Source organism: Anolis sagrei, chromosome 2 (assembly GCF_037176765.1).
Source record: "Anolis sagrei isolate rAnoSag1 chromosome 2, rAnoSag1.mat, whole genome shotgun sequence".
In the NCBI taxonomy this organism is placed as follows: Eukaryota; Metazoa; Chordata; class Lepidosauria; order Squamata; family Dactyloidae; genus Anolis; species Anolis sagrei.
Genome location: NC_090022.1, coordinates 91,357,088 through 91,373,898, shown reverse-complemented (window position 1 = coordinate 91,373,898; position 16,811 = coordinate 91,357,088). Strand labels below are relative to the sequence as shown.

At 36.1% G+C, this 16,811-nt stretch overlaps 1 protein-coding gene across 7 annotated transcripts in view; it reads left to right on the top strand.

The window, feature by feature from the left end:
* PCBD2 (pterin-4 alpha-carbinolamine dehydratase 2) overlaps nt 1–16,199 on the top strand; it is a 38,979-nt gene extending 22,780 nt beyond the window's left edge. For all 7 annotated transcript variants that reach the window (XM_067463692.1, XM_067463690.1, XM_060765311.2 and 4 more), the window contains 2 exons: nt 11,036–11,116; nt 12,995–16,199. In XM_067463692.1, coding sequence (XP_067319793.1) covers nt 11,036–11,116; nt 12,995–13,090 — 177 coding nt within the window. In that variant the 3' untranslated portion in view covers nt 13,091–16,199. The remainder of the gene's footprint in view (nt 1–11,035; nt 11,117–12,994) is intronic.
* The last annotated feature ends 612 nt before the right edge of the window (nt 16,200–16,811 follow it).

Here is a 16,811-nt window from a genome sequence, read left to right as displayed (position 1 = left end):
TTCCTATAAGATGATGTATAAATGGAGAAATCAACCAGCACATCTACATGAAGTTTATGGAAAATAAACAATATCCGTCAAACTGCTGGAGATTACTTGTCATATTTCAGACTCCTATAAATAAGCAGTTTTGTAGCCTTTCTATTTCAAAATTAGTGCAGACCATCCTTATACTGATCTCGCATACACTGCCAAGTTTCAGATGAATGTCAAACTATTTCCTGAGAATAAGCCATAGTATCTGCCACCTCCCCAACCTGAATTACACTCATAATGGTGGATGTTAGTTCAACCGATTCACTCTTAATCTATATTATTGATGATAAAAGAAGAGTGTTTCATAAAAGGTTTTGGTAGGTCTGGTTTTTCTTCTTCTTTTTCTTCTACAGATACATGCTTTAAGACTAATGTGTACATTTGCAAGGAAGGGTCTTGGTTACATTAGGGGAGAGCTTGCAATATTTTTGTTACTGTTGTTATTTTTGGACTACACCTACAGTCCCTGCAGCTAAAATGGCCAATGCATTTTGGCATCTGCGTTCCAAAAGAAAGGTAACATTCCCAAGCATTGTAACTAAGGGCAACTTTGAGTTTATTATATTGCCTTAATTTTCTTAGGGCTTAACGTAATTGCTCTCTATTTGATGCAGGAACAATGTTTGCCACATAACACAGAAGATTCAAGACAGTAAAATTGTGGGGGGAAAGTTCAAAAGCACACGTTTGAGTTAGTTGATTAGAAGAGGACTGAACATACCTGGTTTTCTTTGAGTTTATAGTAGAACGGTCCTTGAGAATGAGTTTGATGGAGTAACTTTATCACTGCTTTTGAGTTGGACAGAGACGTTATTATTTAAAGCAGCTGATTGTTCTAACAGGTGTTTGCTGCTTAGAATTTATGGAGTTGTGTAGTTAAACTCTCAAATTGAATGTATTGGTTGCATGTTGATAATTCATTGACTTTGAACAGAAGAACAAATACTCCACCATTATAAAGACATATTTTGACTACAAGTGAAATTTTCATTTCCTTCTTTGGAGCGCTAAGCTGGATAAATAAACTCCATGGCAAGAAGTGGAAGCCAGGACATTAAGTGGTCAGTGGAGGTCCTTCTGTGATCAGACACAGTGCTCTATATGCTCTTTTTTTCCTTAGCCGGCTTTTTCTCACACTCTGTATTTTAATATTTTTCTACCGTAAAGTTAACATAGAACTGTACGAATAAAAGAAAAGCCTCATCAAAAATTTCCAGTGTATTTTGGGGGAAATGCAGTGAAAATAATGTCATATTAGAGAAATACAGCCTCATCTTTTAAACAGATGTAGAACTTTATTTATAAAGTGGTTTTGTGCAGTGGAGTAGATATCCTAGCTGTTAAATGTCATATTTAGCTAAATTTCTATGCCAGAAATTTTAGGGGTTAAGGAAATGTGGGTCCGAATATAAAATACTACTTTATGTTCACTCAAAAGCATGTGCATGGAAAATTCAATCCGTCCTCAATGAACTGCTAGCATTCAATGTCTAAATTGTTTTTTCTTGGTTGCCTGGCTTGTTGGATCCCACCTGTACAGCTTTCTATCTAAACATTGTCCATATTTTAAACTTTTACCTCTACTTATTACTTTGTGTAGGTCTGAACAATTATGTGAGGAAATTAATGCATATTATGTTAAAGTATTTGATGGTTTGTTTATGGAATTTGAACATGAAAGGGAAATATTGTTTAATCATTATTAAATATGTATTCATAAAGAGAAGTTACAATTTGTTTTAGTTCAAAGTGGAACTGAAGCCAGTTCACAGTAATACTAATAACACTTAGAAACAATTATTTTATTGCAAAATATTCTTGATAATTTAGTTTCCTTTTTTCCTTATAGGTTTTTTTTGTGTGTGTCAAAGATATTCTTTGACAATGTGAAATACCGTTCCACTTGTTTTTACTGATTTCGACCTCGGTTTGCTGTATGTTGGACCTGTGAAAGTATCTTGAACTCTTTGCTTTTGGAAGTAACACAATTTGTATGTATTTTGAAACATATAGCTTCTATAACTGCATCAGGATTGAATTCTACTGATTTATAAGTAATCTTATATAAATACCTGTAGCAATATTGCCTGCTTGCTCGTGAAGCTCTTGACATTGTGTTAAGACCTGCATTGTGAAAATATTCCACTGTGTTGCCAGCCCTTCCTCTCCCTCACAGTTCAATTTGGCTGCATTTATTCTTCATCTCCTGAAAATTAGCAAATCATATGACAATAAACAGAAATGCCCTCAGTGAAGAGAGAAGGGGAAACCGTTGTTTATCTGGTCAGGTGGTTTAGATTAGCAGTGGTGCTGGTCTGTATTATGTTACTTTAAATCATGGTGTCCCAACAGGACATAAATTATGAAGATTGTTACAGTATGTTTCATCCAGTGTAAGATCAACAAATTGGAATAATTTTATAGGACAATCACATCATTTTGGCAGGACACTTGTTAAAGAATGTGATCTAACATGAAGTGTTGTTCACATTATTTGTTAATATGTAAAGCGTTGTTTGCATAACATATGAAGTATAAACATTCTAAATATCAAAGGCAAGAATGGCATTTTACAAGATTACACAGAGTGGCAAAGGACTTAAAATAGATCAGTGTTTGTGCTTTTGCTGTCAAAATGTTTGATATACAGCTGGCTAGCTAGTTTCTTCATCAGCATAATTGTAAACAAGTTTGGATGCGATGGAGCGGCCTGCAATTCTCCTAAAAAAATGGCAAAGTTCTTTCTATATACTGATCTTCCTCCAGTGCCCTCTGAATCCTTTAAAGCTGGGATGTAGTTTATAGTATGAATATAAATATCTGCCCTCTCTTTGGACTCGGGAAAACAAGTAACTACAATTATGTGGGAATGTTCTAATAGGATTAACTTGTTTCTTTTCTAGTGGAATCTGCATTGATTTGGAAGAAAGATTAAGGATGTATGAAAGTGCTGTACATTATATTTTTATGATAGCATTTCTGCATAGCCATCCTCTCCAATAGCCAAGGATCAGACAGGATGACCTAGCCTATTCTTCAGCTTTCCTGGATTCTCAGCTTGTTTGTAGAAGTCCTGGATGTGCTTTCCCCCACTTCCTTCTAAATGACCGAAAGCTGCTAATTACTTTGTACCCAATTAACCCAGGTAGAGGCAGCCCACCTTCATGCTTTGCCAGAGGAGAGGATGGAGTCTTGTCATTCTCAGCAAAAGGTGTTGCAGTTAGCTTCAGCCCCTGTGAATACAATCAAGTGTCTTTGGTTTCGCAAAGAGGGGTTTTCCTTGACTGGCTTGCCTTTGAATTAGAGCACTCCCTAAACTGTAATCCAAGGCGATTTTAAACAGTGGATTATAAATGATTTTAATGTTTATGTACTGTATGCATATAGTCCATTTATGTCCCGGCATTGAATGTTTGCCATTTATATGTTGTGGTCTGCCCTGAGTCCTCTTCGGGGTGAGAAGGGCAGAATAGAAATGTTTTAAATAATAAATAAATAATAATAACCTTCCCCAATATCTCTCTCACAAAGATACCCTTACTTTCCTCTAATAGTTCATACCCCCTCTATTTCTATAAAATCAGATCAATATTTTTTTTAGTGTAAATCCAGCCAAATATACAATGGTGGGTCAAAATAAAAACATTATGAACAAACATATAACAGCGGAAGTTGCTACAGATCATAGCCTGAACTATCATCTCCACAAAAGAATAGTTCAACATAGTCACCATCAATTTGTACATATTTGTACCATCATTTAACCCAGGCATCAAAACCATTTTTGAAAAATTCAGGGTTTTGCTTTGTGACCCATGATTCTAAAGTTGTTTTGACGTCATTCAAGTCATCGAATCCGAAAAGAAAGTTGTCTTTTGTACTCTGTTTAAAATATTTGTTAATAACTTTTGCCTTACTTTCATCAGGCCACACTGTTTTGAACAGACTCAGATGTTATTCAGCCACATGTTTTGGTTTCCTCCTGTGAAATGCTGGAGGGTATGCAAAGTGGGGTGATGTCTGTCCAGACGTTCACCATCTTCTGGTTCTGTCTTCTGCCTTGCAAGTGGAAGTGTGCGATGTAACTTTGAATCCGCATCCAGAATCCATTCACCTTTCACACTTGCTGACTAACGTTGACTGTCATTTGAGGAATAAAAAATAATGTAATCATAACTAGAGTATAAGTTTTATAAAGTGTTATAGTACACTACAGTGTCCATTTAAGCATATTTGGGGTCCTTCTTTGATGTGATATCAGTGGGCTTAATGATCTGAGATCAGGAAAGGTAGTAATCTAATATTGAAACTTTAAAAAAAGCACCACTAGTGTTAGGATATGATCAAATATAGTCAAAATGTGCTGTAGATAATGGGAACTGTAGATAATGGCCTACCCAGCCGATTTTAATCATGAGTTTTAAGCTTGTGTTGTGTGTTTAATCTCTGTTCTGTACATTTTAATATATATTTTATAGAAAGACGTTTAATACATATTTTTATAGAAATACATGTTAATATGTATATTTATAGAATTTTTAGAATGTTTATGTGTTTTAATCATGCTGTAGGTCACCACAAGGAGAGGTGGATAAAATATTATTATTATTATTATTATTATTATTATTATTATTATTATTATATGACTCTTGACTTCTTGCCCTGCTTGTGACTGGCCAGTGTTCAAAACAGAGAGATGAATTAGAATGGACATTTCTCCTGTCCAGCAATCAATTTGTGTCTAATTCCTATGTAAAATTGGAGCATTCAAGCTGAATTTGATGATAGATTAATTATAAAGCCAATAGCACACCTTCATTCTTTGTACTTTTTACCCTAGCACTCATTTAATCCTCATCTGCTTGAAAGCATTCATTTTGGTTAATCCCATCCATTTGTGCTAGACCACATTTGTTTATTTATTTATTTACCATATTTATGCCCCATATTTTTTACCCTGAAGGGAACTCACAGCGGCCTTACAAATAGTTTCTATAAGGACGCAGAAGGAATATGATGAGCAGTTTGAATCAAAATGAAATACGCATACAAATGAGAAAGTTTGTAGTTTTCTAAACATTCCAAGTTTGTTCTGTTTTCCAAGACAAACATAAATAAATATTGTATAATATAGTAGCATTGAACTGACTGTCACAGAATATGATGTGCTGCAATAATGCTTAATATCAAAATAATTCATTTCACAATATGGATTTGCTAGTATGGCATATGTTGTTCATCACATTAAATAAATACGATATGGCAGCAATTCTTGTTGTGTAGCGAAGGTATCAGGGGAATGTAGCATTTACTATCAGTGTATTTTTCAGCAGAATATTGACATAGAAGTGAATTGAATGAATTTGGAATAAGCTTTTCTCTCCTCTCCCCATCTTCTGAATGCCCAAAGTTTGTGAGGCACTCATACCAAATAAAATATTTTGTATTTCTAATGGTGGTGGTATTTTAGGGAGGATTCTTTCATTCTATCATTACTTTTTCCTCTTTTTAATGAAAATGCTATAGTACGATTAATCATACATTAGTTCTCCATAGCTCTTGATTGTTTGGATAAATTAGTTGTTAAGTTTCATAAGTATAATCATTTGGCTTGTTGTAAGTTTTTCGAGCTATATGGCCATGTTCCAGAAGCATTCCAGAATGCTTCTGGAACTTGGCCATACAGCCTGAAATACTTACAACAACCCAGTGATTCCAGCCATGAAAGCCTTTGACAATACATTAGAATCATTTGACCCAAGGAACTGGAGAAAATGTTTTCTTACCGTCTACGTGTCTTTTCAGTTTAGTAACAAAAGCCAGAATAGATTATATACGTATTTTGCTTAACCTATTGTTACACACTTTTATATTATGAAATAAAGTAGTGCTTTTGTTACTAAATTGAGGCAAAATGTCACCTTTTCCTTCATGTCTAACTGGGCTCTTGTGCAATAAGCCTATGAAGATATTTCATATTTAAAATTTCTGATAACACCAGCTTGTCATTTATCTATTTTTTGTTATTTGATAGTTCTGATCTTTAGGGTAAACTGTGATATACATTTCATTAATCTATCTTGCACAGGTTAAGGCGTGCCTATCTGTACAAGTAAAGTGTTTTAATCTTCTAAAAATTGCTTTATGAAGATGGTGTCAATTTTTTTAATGAAAAATTGAAATTAACAAATGAAGAATATAGAGAGCAACCTAAATTTTAGGAAGACTGGGCATTTCTCTATTTAAATATGTTTATATTGCCTTTCAGCTTTACAAAGGCACCAGTAACAGGCTAAGCATATAGGGGGCTGTTACTGTTTGCAAGCATAAAGAGAAACCCTAGTCATTTTGAATGGCTTATTAATGCAATTTGGATTATGGTTTCCCATTAATTCACTTTTAAATATTGTTAAATTGTGTGCAAATAAGCATTGGGATGCAAAAATGCTCTCCTTGTGGTCAGGATAGAGTCCTGTCAGTGCTGATAATGAAGGTCAAGGCCATGATGGAATTATTTTCCAGAATAAACTATATACTTTCCAGCACGATGTTTGGCTCCCTGGTAAATATAACTCATCAGAGCTAATTTGATGCTGTTGGCATATCATGTATGCTTGACCATGATCTTGGCTTGCAAACTGCTTAATAATATTCATTATTTTAAATTAAAGTTGAAGAAGTGCAGACTTTACCTCAAATTAAGATTGGTTGTGTTGCCGGAATCTGGTAATTACTTTAATTGATCACCAGATAGTTTCCTTGATCACCAATTACACCCAATTACTGATTATGTTTCAAGACGTGAAGAAATGTCCAAACTGATTATGTAATAATGTTTTCATATATAATCAGTCTGAAATAGCTTTTCCATCCACTGCCAAACGTATTTTATAAAGGAAGGTTACAGGCCTACAGATACAAAAGGTGATCCATAAACAATAAAGTTCTAATTTCATTTAATTAGCAAGGGAAGTATTTAGGGGGCTTAATGGAGATTGCTCTGCTGAAATTACTTCAACAGACCTGCTTCTCATTTTCATGGTACGAAATATATGTAATCTGGAGGTTGCTGTGTGTATGCTTAAAATGGACTGTAACCAACTGTTTTATTTAACAAGTTCATAGAAATATTATCAGAGTTGGCTAATATTATGTAAACCAACAGCTTTCACAAGATATACAACATATTCTTCATTTGTTAATTTAATTTTTTCATAAAACATTTTGACACCATTATTATTATTATTAGGCATTCAAATGCTCTGGTTATAGTTGAATTGATTGATAGTGCTTATTCATTCTAGTGGAATATACACATATTTAATAAGGCTCATTTTTCAGATAAAGGAATATTTAGGGTTTTAGGGCCTGATTGAGTCCAAAGAACATTAGGAATATAAGAGCTTATTTTGTACAGGTCAGCCTATTTGTATATACAGTATATCTACCCAAGCATTGTCCCTAGGATTGTCCATTGGTGGTGGTTCCACTGGGTTTTACTTAGAGGTCATTTATCACCACTTACTAATTAATTATTATGCCTGGAGATGTCAGAGGTTACACTTTTGCCCTTTAGGCAAATTATGTGTCCTACCCCAGAACTTTCATGCTATCTCTAAATTGAGCATGATTTTTTTAAAGTATTAATATCAGTACAATAAAATATTTAGAAGGTGATCACAATTGCACTTAACACTTTTCTTTATTAGACTCTGCGACTTGGTAATTCTGAATTTTTGGGCCCAAGTCAGGGAACTGAATGTTGTAAAGCAGGACAGCATCTACATTTAGGAAAGAAGAGAAAAAGAATTGAAGAAAAAAGAGTTTAGGAATGGAATGAAGTGGAAACAAAGACCCTTGAACTGGCAAAGCCTTTTCAATCCATGAAACTGTATAAATGGAAAGTGCTGCAGGTCTTTTTAGGTGAGATGGGGCTGCGTCGTTGCTCTGTTCATGACAATTATGTGCTGGACTGTTGATATTGTATATTATGCTTCTGTCCTCCACTCGCTTTAAGGCAATATGGAGGCAGAGAAGAATGGGCCATCAATTAGATTTAGGATGACAGGCTTCTGTATGTAAAAACTGTGTTTTACCGCTTGATTAGGAAAGCTCGGAAAAGAGAATGATGCTGGGGAAAATGGAAAGAAAAAGGAAGAGGGTCTGATCAAGGGCAAGATAAATGGATGTTATTCTTGAAGTGACTGGCTTGACCTTGAAGGAGCTGGGGATGGCTATGGCCCACAGGGAGCTCTGGTGTGGACTGGTCCATGAGGTCACAAAGAGTTGGAAACTACTGAACGAATGAACAACAATAAAGGAGACAGCAGACAAAAAGGATGTGTGCTGCAGCTGTGCTGAAAATTATTCTGCATATTCTCTCAAACTATTAAAAGCTTGAACCATTGACCAATATATATAGCTATCTACTCAGTCTCTGATACATTTGCGGTGGGCAAGTATCTTGGAATTGAAATAATGACCACCCCACCCCCCACCCCCTTACTAACTTTACACAAGGAAGACCTTTGAAATGTGAGTGAAGTATACATTTTGCCAAAGGAGGGGAAAAAAAGAGAAATGCAGATGAATCAAAACGAAATTAATTTGAAGAGGTTGTAAAATGAGATCTTTTGCTTTTTGATATTCTTCTTCATCCGACCATTCCCAGATATTCTCAACTCCAACCATTCCTGGGCAGCAGTTGTATTCATGGACTCTGTAGTCTGTGTGAAGGAGAAAAAAGACAACCATAAAAGTTCAAAACGAGCCCTTCTGAAGGACCCAGTCAATAAATGTGCTCCCCTAAACTCAACAGAGGCAACATCATGTCATTCTCTGTAAACCTCTAAGGGCAAAGGTCCAAATGAAACTCTGAAGGAAATTGCAGAGATCAAAATAAATTTTAATAATATAGGTTGATTATCCCATATTCAAAATGCTTGGGACAAGAAGTGTTTTGGATTTCAGATTTTGGAATACTTGTATTGGCATATATATACATAATGAGAGATTTTGGAGATGGGACCTAAATCTAAATATAACATTGATTTGTGTTTCAAATTACATATAAGGTAGTTCTATACAATATTTTTAATAACTTTGTGTATGAAACAAAGTTTGTGTATATTAAACCATCAAAAAGCAACAGTGTCATCTCAAAATTTTAAAATTTCGGAATAGAGGGAATGGGAATAAGATGTGGAAGCAAATGTAAGCACAATGAGAAGAAACTATCAGTTGGGGTTAGGATACAAGTTGGGAAAAGAAATGAGAGAAGATGTTAAGAATGGTTTGAGAGGCATGTGGAGATGAAACATATAAACAGTCTTCCGTTAATAGCCTCTGGATTATCCCGTTCTGCCTGAAGTTGAAAGGCTAAATAATGTTAACATATAGAACCAATGTTCCATACACCTGAGTAATGCCGACAGTGCAGCTCCTTGCTTTATGAAAATTGCTATGTCAAAGAACATAGCAATATCTAAAAAGAGATTAGATATTAATATAAAAGGTTAACAGTAATTGCCAGCTAACTGCAGTCCACCTTAAATTATCTTGCTACTGGTTCCATCCCTGCTCTGCCATTTGGTGAGTGGTGCGGCTCATTCAGCAATTTAAAGGGTGCCATGAGAATAAGAAGTTTGGAAACCCTGTTCTGAAACATTAAGATAAAAATACCTTTATACAAAATGCATATTTCAGGAGTATTTAGTCCTTTGGAGCTGGCCATATGTGATTTTTGCATAAATAAAAGATGGCTTAATACATGCTACTTGTACTTTGAAAGGTTTCAAAACCACTTTAACTATACTTTGAAACATAAATTATTTTGTTCAAGTGCAAAGAAGGCAACGATCGTAAGCACAATTACTTGGGAGAAAATTCTGTGGAACTTTTGGGGACTTAAATTTCAATAAAAGTGAGCAAGTTCAGGCTACTAACGAAACAAGAGCTTGAAGGAAAGTTTCTGGTCATTTCAAATGCTGACAGTTTGGTGATTTGTAAATGAAAAACTTCACTGGAATAATTTGCCCTGATTGTAATGACTGCCTTAATCTGATTGACAAAGTGGCTTGCAAAGTCATACTTCATTCAGTCACCAGCGATGGAGAAAAAAAAATTCTAGAACTATTACCAGCCATTATGCTTTTTCTTAAGGGTGCGTTTGTTTAAGATTACTGTTGTGGGATCGAACATATTTCAGTGCACATTATTTTGCAGAGACTATTCAGTGGTTTTAGATTAAGATACTGATTTATTGAAATATATTTAAATATATATTTTATGTACAATACATTAATTTATTTAAATTATACATTTTATACACCATACATCAATAGATTGTTAATCCTGTGCTAAGATCGGTACTTGAGGGTACATTATTAGAAGGAGCTATATAAAGTTAAGAGTTCTGATATTTTGAGCTTATCTGTAAATAATATCAAGATCTTTTTTACACACAAAAAACTTGTGGAGTGTAGGCTTGTGCTTTGTTTCTAGAACATTCTCATCAACCACGGACTCAATAGGTGGTCTGAGGGAAGTTAGTGTTTTCTTGGTGTCCCTCTGCATTATGAAAATAATAATGTTTGACTACTTTTATAAGGCTTTTGTTGGCGTTATTGAAATAATGAAGCACTTGGAATATTTGAAACATGCTTTATAAACACATCTGTTGTTGTTGCATTTCAAAATATTGGTAGTTTTTCTATTCAGCCAAATGCCATCAATCATACAGCCATGAAGAACGATCTCTTTACTGTCATTTTTTGTTCCACAAGCAACATTTTGCCAGAGAATTGTTTGCTTCAGGATTGTGTGTGTATATATGGGCTCGGTGTCTTCTTTGCTTTATAGTTTCTGTTCTTTTCATTTACTGTTTTTAGATACTTCAATTCTCTGTCACTCTTCTTCCCATGTCTCTCCATACATAGTTGCCTAGAAGATGACACTTGCATACTTATATAGTGTTTACATATTTCTTTTCTTAACACAGGCATTCGGTTTTATGACTCGGATTGCTCTTCAGGCTGAAAAAATGAATCATCACCCTGAGTGGTTTAATGTCTACAATAAGGTATTAAATGTAATAATAACTGGACTGTTTTCATTAGCCACTGGGGAGTACTGGGCCCTTGACCAGAGAGTAATATTGAAAAGACAAGTAAAGTGAGATTAACATTGCTGGTGTTAATATTATTTTACATTTGTTCCCGTGTTAGTCTGGAATATCAGTGTGCAAAGGGATCTTGTAGCACTTTAGGTAACAACTGAGAGAACAAAAGTCTGCAACAGTGGTTCTTAACCTGTGGGTCCCAGATGTTTTGGCCTTCAACTCCCAGAAATCCTAACAGCTGGCTGGGATTTCTGGGAATTGTAGGCCAAAATACTTGGGGAACCACAGATTGAGAACCACTGGTCTGTAAGATCTTATGGTACCAACTTGGTTCTCAATTAATCTCCAAAGTACTGTAATATCCCTTTGCATATTGATATTCCAGACTAACACGGCTATGTCTTTGAATTCGTTAGCTGTATTAATCTAGAATATTAGTATGTAAAAAGATCTTGCAGCATCTTAGAGACTAGCTGACAGAACAATGTTGATAACATAAGGTTTCATAGACTAATTCTACTTCTGCATATGAGGAAATAGACTAAGTCTATGAAAGCTTACACTACCACCTTCTTTCATTTAGTATCTAAGGTGCAGCAAGATCCCATTGTCTACTTTGAAGGGTTAAGGAACTCAGCAGAAACACATGGGATGTTTTAGGGGTCTGCAGTGGAGTAAAGTTGAAAATCCCATTGGATGAGTGAGCTTTCTATTACACAGTGTTGCTTTCTATCTCAATCCCTTTAAAGAAAAAATTAAGGAGTTTGACTGTCCTGCATGCAGATGTTCTAAGTAAAATTTCCAAATTATAGTCAGTGTAGAATACCTTCAGACACAGAAATAAGAGAAAGAAAACATCTGAGTGAGGACAGAATATAGACCTCTGGGAAAGCAGCTGGAACGAGAAAACTCAAAAGAGGGATCCAGGTTTTTTCAGAAAGACAGGCAATTGCATCACAATTTGGGTAGTATAAAACTGTTATCTAAGTCTTCCCATTTCACTGTGGGAAATGGTTAGTTGCAGATAAATTTTACCCATCTTAAACCAAATTCAAGGATAGCTTGGATGGCTGGTTATGGAGAGTGTAATTTCTAATGATAGCAAACAGCTATGTTTACATTGAAACTGATACCCAATGATCCTGGAAAGCAAGAAGACGGAGTAAATATATTCCTGGTATGTATTTAGTGTCTGAGAATTAAAACCAAGATAATCTAGACTTCCAGCCTGTATTATTATCTCCCCCTTTGTCTAACCAGAAAAAAATTGCAAGCTTCTGGGCCAGGGAGAAAGTGTAAATAATCCCTTCAAGGCAGCTGCGTCATACCAATACAACTCCAGTCTGTTTTTCTCTTCAGTACTGACCTGCACAGTATTATCAAGTTCTTCACCTTTGAGTTTCTGGTTTGAATTGCATAACTTAGCATTTGCAATTGGGTTAAGGTCTGATTTCCTTCCGAAAGCAAGATACGCAATTACTTTTTTTAAAAGGGTAATTTAATTGGACACCTTTCTTCAGGAGGAAGCACTGGAATCCCAACCCACAAGTGTTCTGTGCTTTGTGCCAGAGCTCCCTTTGGTTAGTCTCCAATTTTTTCAAGGCTGTTCACCTGACAGCTGTGTTATGTGATGCCTTTTATTTGAAAAAGCAGTGCCATTCCAATTTACAATCAGCAGACAGGAATTTTTTTTTAAAAAAAAGAAATTAAATTTGTAAATATACAAATCAAAATATGTGTCAAAGAGTTTGAGACTGAAATCCGGATCTGGTCAGTCTGTATGCAAACACATTTGCTCATGAATAGTAACGTTCTTTTTTTCTCCTTTCTTATTAACAGGTCCAAATAACTCTCATTTCCCATGACTGTGGTGGGCTGTCGAAGCGAGATGTCAAACTGGCTCAGTTTATTGACAAAGTGGCTGCGTCTGTCTAACCAGTGGATGTTGAAATCAGTGTTGAAGCAGCATTTCCTTCCCACTGTGTTATATGAGGCCGTCATTCTCATCTCTCTTTCTCTCTTACTTTCTGAAATATGTTGATCCTCAAGTTCCCCCATCGTTTCAAAGGCTGAAATACAAGCATAGAGAGATTTGTTGGATGTGCAGCATATTTGCAGACAAGACATTTGGGCGAAGCAGAATTATGTGTGCTGAGCTCCTTGCTGCTTGTATAACTGCATATGACTATACACTATAATTACTATACCAATTGATAATTGTTTCCAGAGAGCAGAAGTTAAAAGCTAAATCACTTGCTTCATTCCTTTTATTTAAGGCTGGCTTTTGTCCTTTCCATTCTTTAGACCATGGTTTAGACCATGAACTTTTACCTTGGAGATGTTTTGGACTCCTTAGCTAGGGGAATCCCTAGCTAGCATGACCTGTGCTAATGACTTATGGGTAATGTAGTCCAAAATATTTTGTGGGCCAAAGGATCCTCATCCTCTGATATTTAGAGATCTATATGACTCAGATTCTAGATGTCTGAAGTGCCATATTCTCTGGTACAAGCCTAGTCTAGTTTTGACATTTTGTAGGGAGTCTCTTCTCTTATTCTGCTATCCTCATATGTCCATTTGGTTTACTTAGTTAGGCTTCTTTCTAGGCTGTGGGATCTCTCATCCAATAAATTTTAGGCTCCCAGCTTCACATCATTGTATTGTCCTCCTTCTACCAAGCAAATAACTTTTTCATGCTGACAGGTCTTTGAAGTCCTCTGCATTGGATTTTTTCCAAAGAAGCTTTTGACCCAAATAAGTGCCATATTTTCTTTTAGGTGTTTTTGAAGCCAGTATGGTGCTGTGATTTGAGTGTTGGGTATGACTTTGGAGACCAAAGTTGAAATCCCAGCTCAACTGCAGAAACCCACCGTGTGACTGGAAAAGTTGTACTCTTTCAGCCTCAGAGGAAGGAAAAGGCACTGAACAAATCTTGCCAAGGAAATCCCATGATAAGGTCACCATAAGCTAGAAACGAAGGCACACAAAAATAAATGTTTTAAGTAATCACATCTAGATGTAGGCTTAGCCACTTTAAACACCTGGGTTTTTTTTGTGGGGGGGGGGGGGAGACAAAATAAATTAAAGTAAAGTGGACATTGCACATTGTATGTCTTCATGCAGCCTGTATCCCATATTTTGTATTCCAAGGGTCAAGGGGAGCTATTGCTGTAGTGCACTGTGTGGCAGGAGATGGAGCTGAGAGGAAAATAGGTGACAAGCCCTGTCCTGAATATGTGCTTTCCACTCATATGTGGGTTATTTTGGACCCCAGCCATTAAAGATAATTGTTGTTTTCTTAGAAGTCATAGTAGTTTATTCACATAAAATATGGGTAAAATCTAAATGTTAAGTTTATGTAAGTCCATTCTTTCAGTTCTCATGCCAGGTGAAATTGGCTCTGCAGCCTCAGACCCAGGTCTGATTATAACTAGAGAATCTTGGATCATAGATCCTATGATCTTGTGTGGTGATGCTGCCACCAGCCTGTTTAAAGGTGGTATATCACTCTGGGCTCACCAAAAGCACAATTCAGAACAAGCAATGAAATAGAAGTAGGTTAAGCAGAGAGCAGAGAAAACCTTGGCTCGCTAAGCTAGAGACCAAAGACTGAAGCAGATTTGTTGAGAAACAGTTTCTCCTGGGCGCATAATCATACATATGGTAATCAAATGTATAGAGGAACATAACAGTTATTCACAAGGCCCAAACTTCATGGGATGCTCAGTTCCACATTGTTTTCCTTTTAGTATAAAAAATCAAATGCAACTGCAGCAGCCGAAATCTGGAGAAGACTGGCACACGAAGAGGGGTTTCTTAGCACCTTTCCTTTCTCCTTCAGGTTATAGGAAGCAGTCATGTGCATTTTTAGCAATACAAAAAAAAAAAAAAAACCTTTACATGGCAGGAGTTTAAAAGTGTTTTCCTTTCTCTGACTCCTGGAGTGTTCAGGTTCATGTGTAAAGCCTTGCTCTTAATGAGTCAACACTGTGCGAAGGCTAACAATTATCCATTAATCAAGTACATTTTGCAAACAACAGACCATTGGAGCAACATGTTGAATACATTTTTAAAAAGTGCCAATGAGCATTCAAGTTGGCAGTGTACATTGCAGTAAAATCAAATAAGTAATTATGAAAATGCAGCATTAAATAAAGTAGTATCACATAGACAAGGATGATCTGGTCATCAGTATACCCAGCTCTATCTCTCCTTTACAACTGATGCCAAGGAGACTGGTAGGACTGAATCATTTCCTGGATACAGCGAAGGCCTGGATGTCAGTGAACAGCTTAACCTTGACATGCCAGGTTAAGCTGTTCACCAGTCAGTAGGAAAATCAGCCTGGATTGGGAGCATCCTGCCCTGGGTGGGATTTCTCTTCCTCTGAAAGATCAAGTTTATAGCTTGGGGTGCTCTTTGGCCTGGGGGCGCTTACAGAAAACCAGTTTGTGGTGGCCAAGAACATCTTTGCTGGGGAAGATCTGGCCAGTTTTTCATTTTTCCTCTCAGTGTTTTGAAGCTTCAGCTAGTATAAAATGCAGCAATCGATTTCCAAGTTGCTTCTGAGCTCAATTCAAGTTGCTGGTGTCGTGCTTCAAGGCCCTAAATGTCTTGGGGCCAAGATATTGGCAGGACCTTCTCCTCCTTGACTGTGGAACTCTCTACCAAAGGAAGTTGGGTTGGCTCTGTCTACTTTACGCTTCTGGCAGGCAGGCAAGCAGTTCTATTCCACATGATATTCGGTGTTTAAAATTGCTCATGACTGTTTCAAAACGGGATTCTAAGATGATTTTTAGACTATTTTAGGAACTTTTAAAGTGTATTCTTTCAAGAGCAATGTGTTTTGAAAATGTTTTGATTTTTCTATTGTTTTAATAGGTTTGAACGGTGCATTGTTTTGGGTGGCCTTGTGGGATAGGAGGTGATATAGAAATACTGTTAATACTAAAAAACAATCCTCCTGTATTTTAATAGAAAGAGACAATGCAAATGTTTGCAATGAAAAATAAATAGTTCTTCTGTACTTCATTTATACTTAAAAGGTTTTTACTGTTTCTTTATTCATTAATTCATTAAAGTCTATATTTATTCATATGCTTATTTATTTATGGCATAACTCACTTTTTTCTCAACATTGTAGCTACTAGTGGTAATTAAAAAGGCAAATACAACTTAATTATCATTTTGAAATAGTTGGACCTGTCTTTTCAGTTATGTTGATATTAAAATTTAAATAACAACAACAACAACAACTTTATTCTTGTATCCTGCCACCATCTCCCTGAAGGGACTTGGGGCAGCTTATACACAGAACAAAGTGTCAAAACCAGAACATGAAATAAAACACAATTTAAAATATAGTTGAATAAAACATATAAGCATATTAAACAACAACTTAAAATTCAATTAAAACAGCAATGGTGGTAAGCTACTGTAAACGTGGCCAAGCTGTAAACAATCAGACAGGGAATGGGATAAGTGCAAAGCTGTAACCATGGGACGAGGGCATGGGTTAAAGTGCAAGGCTGCATAACAATTGGATAAATGAGCTAGGGACTAGGTGTTCTCAAAAGCTTGTTTGAACTGCCAGGTCTTCAGGTCCCTATGGAAGGAGGACAGTGTGGGAGCTTGCCTAATCTCTCTGGGGAGGGCA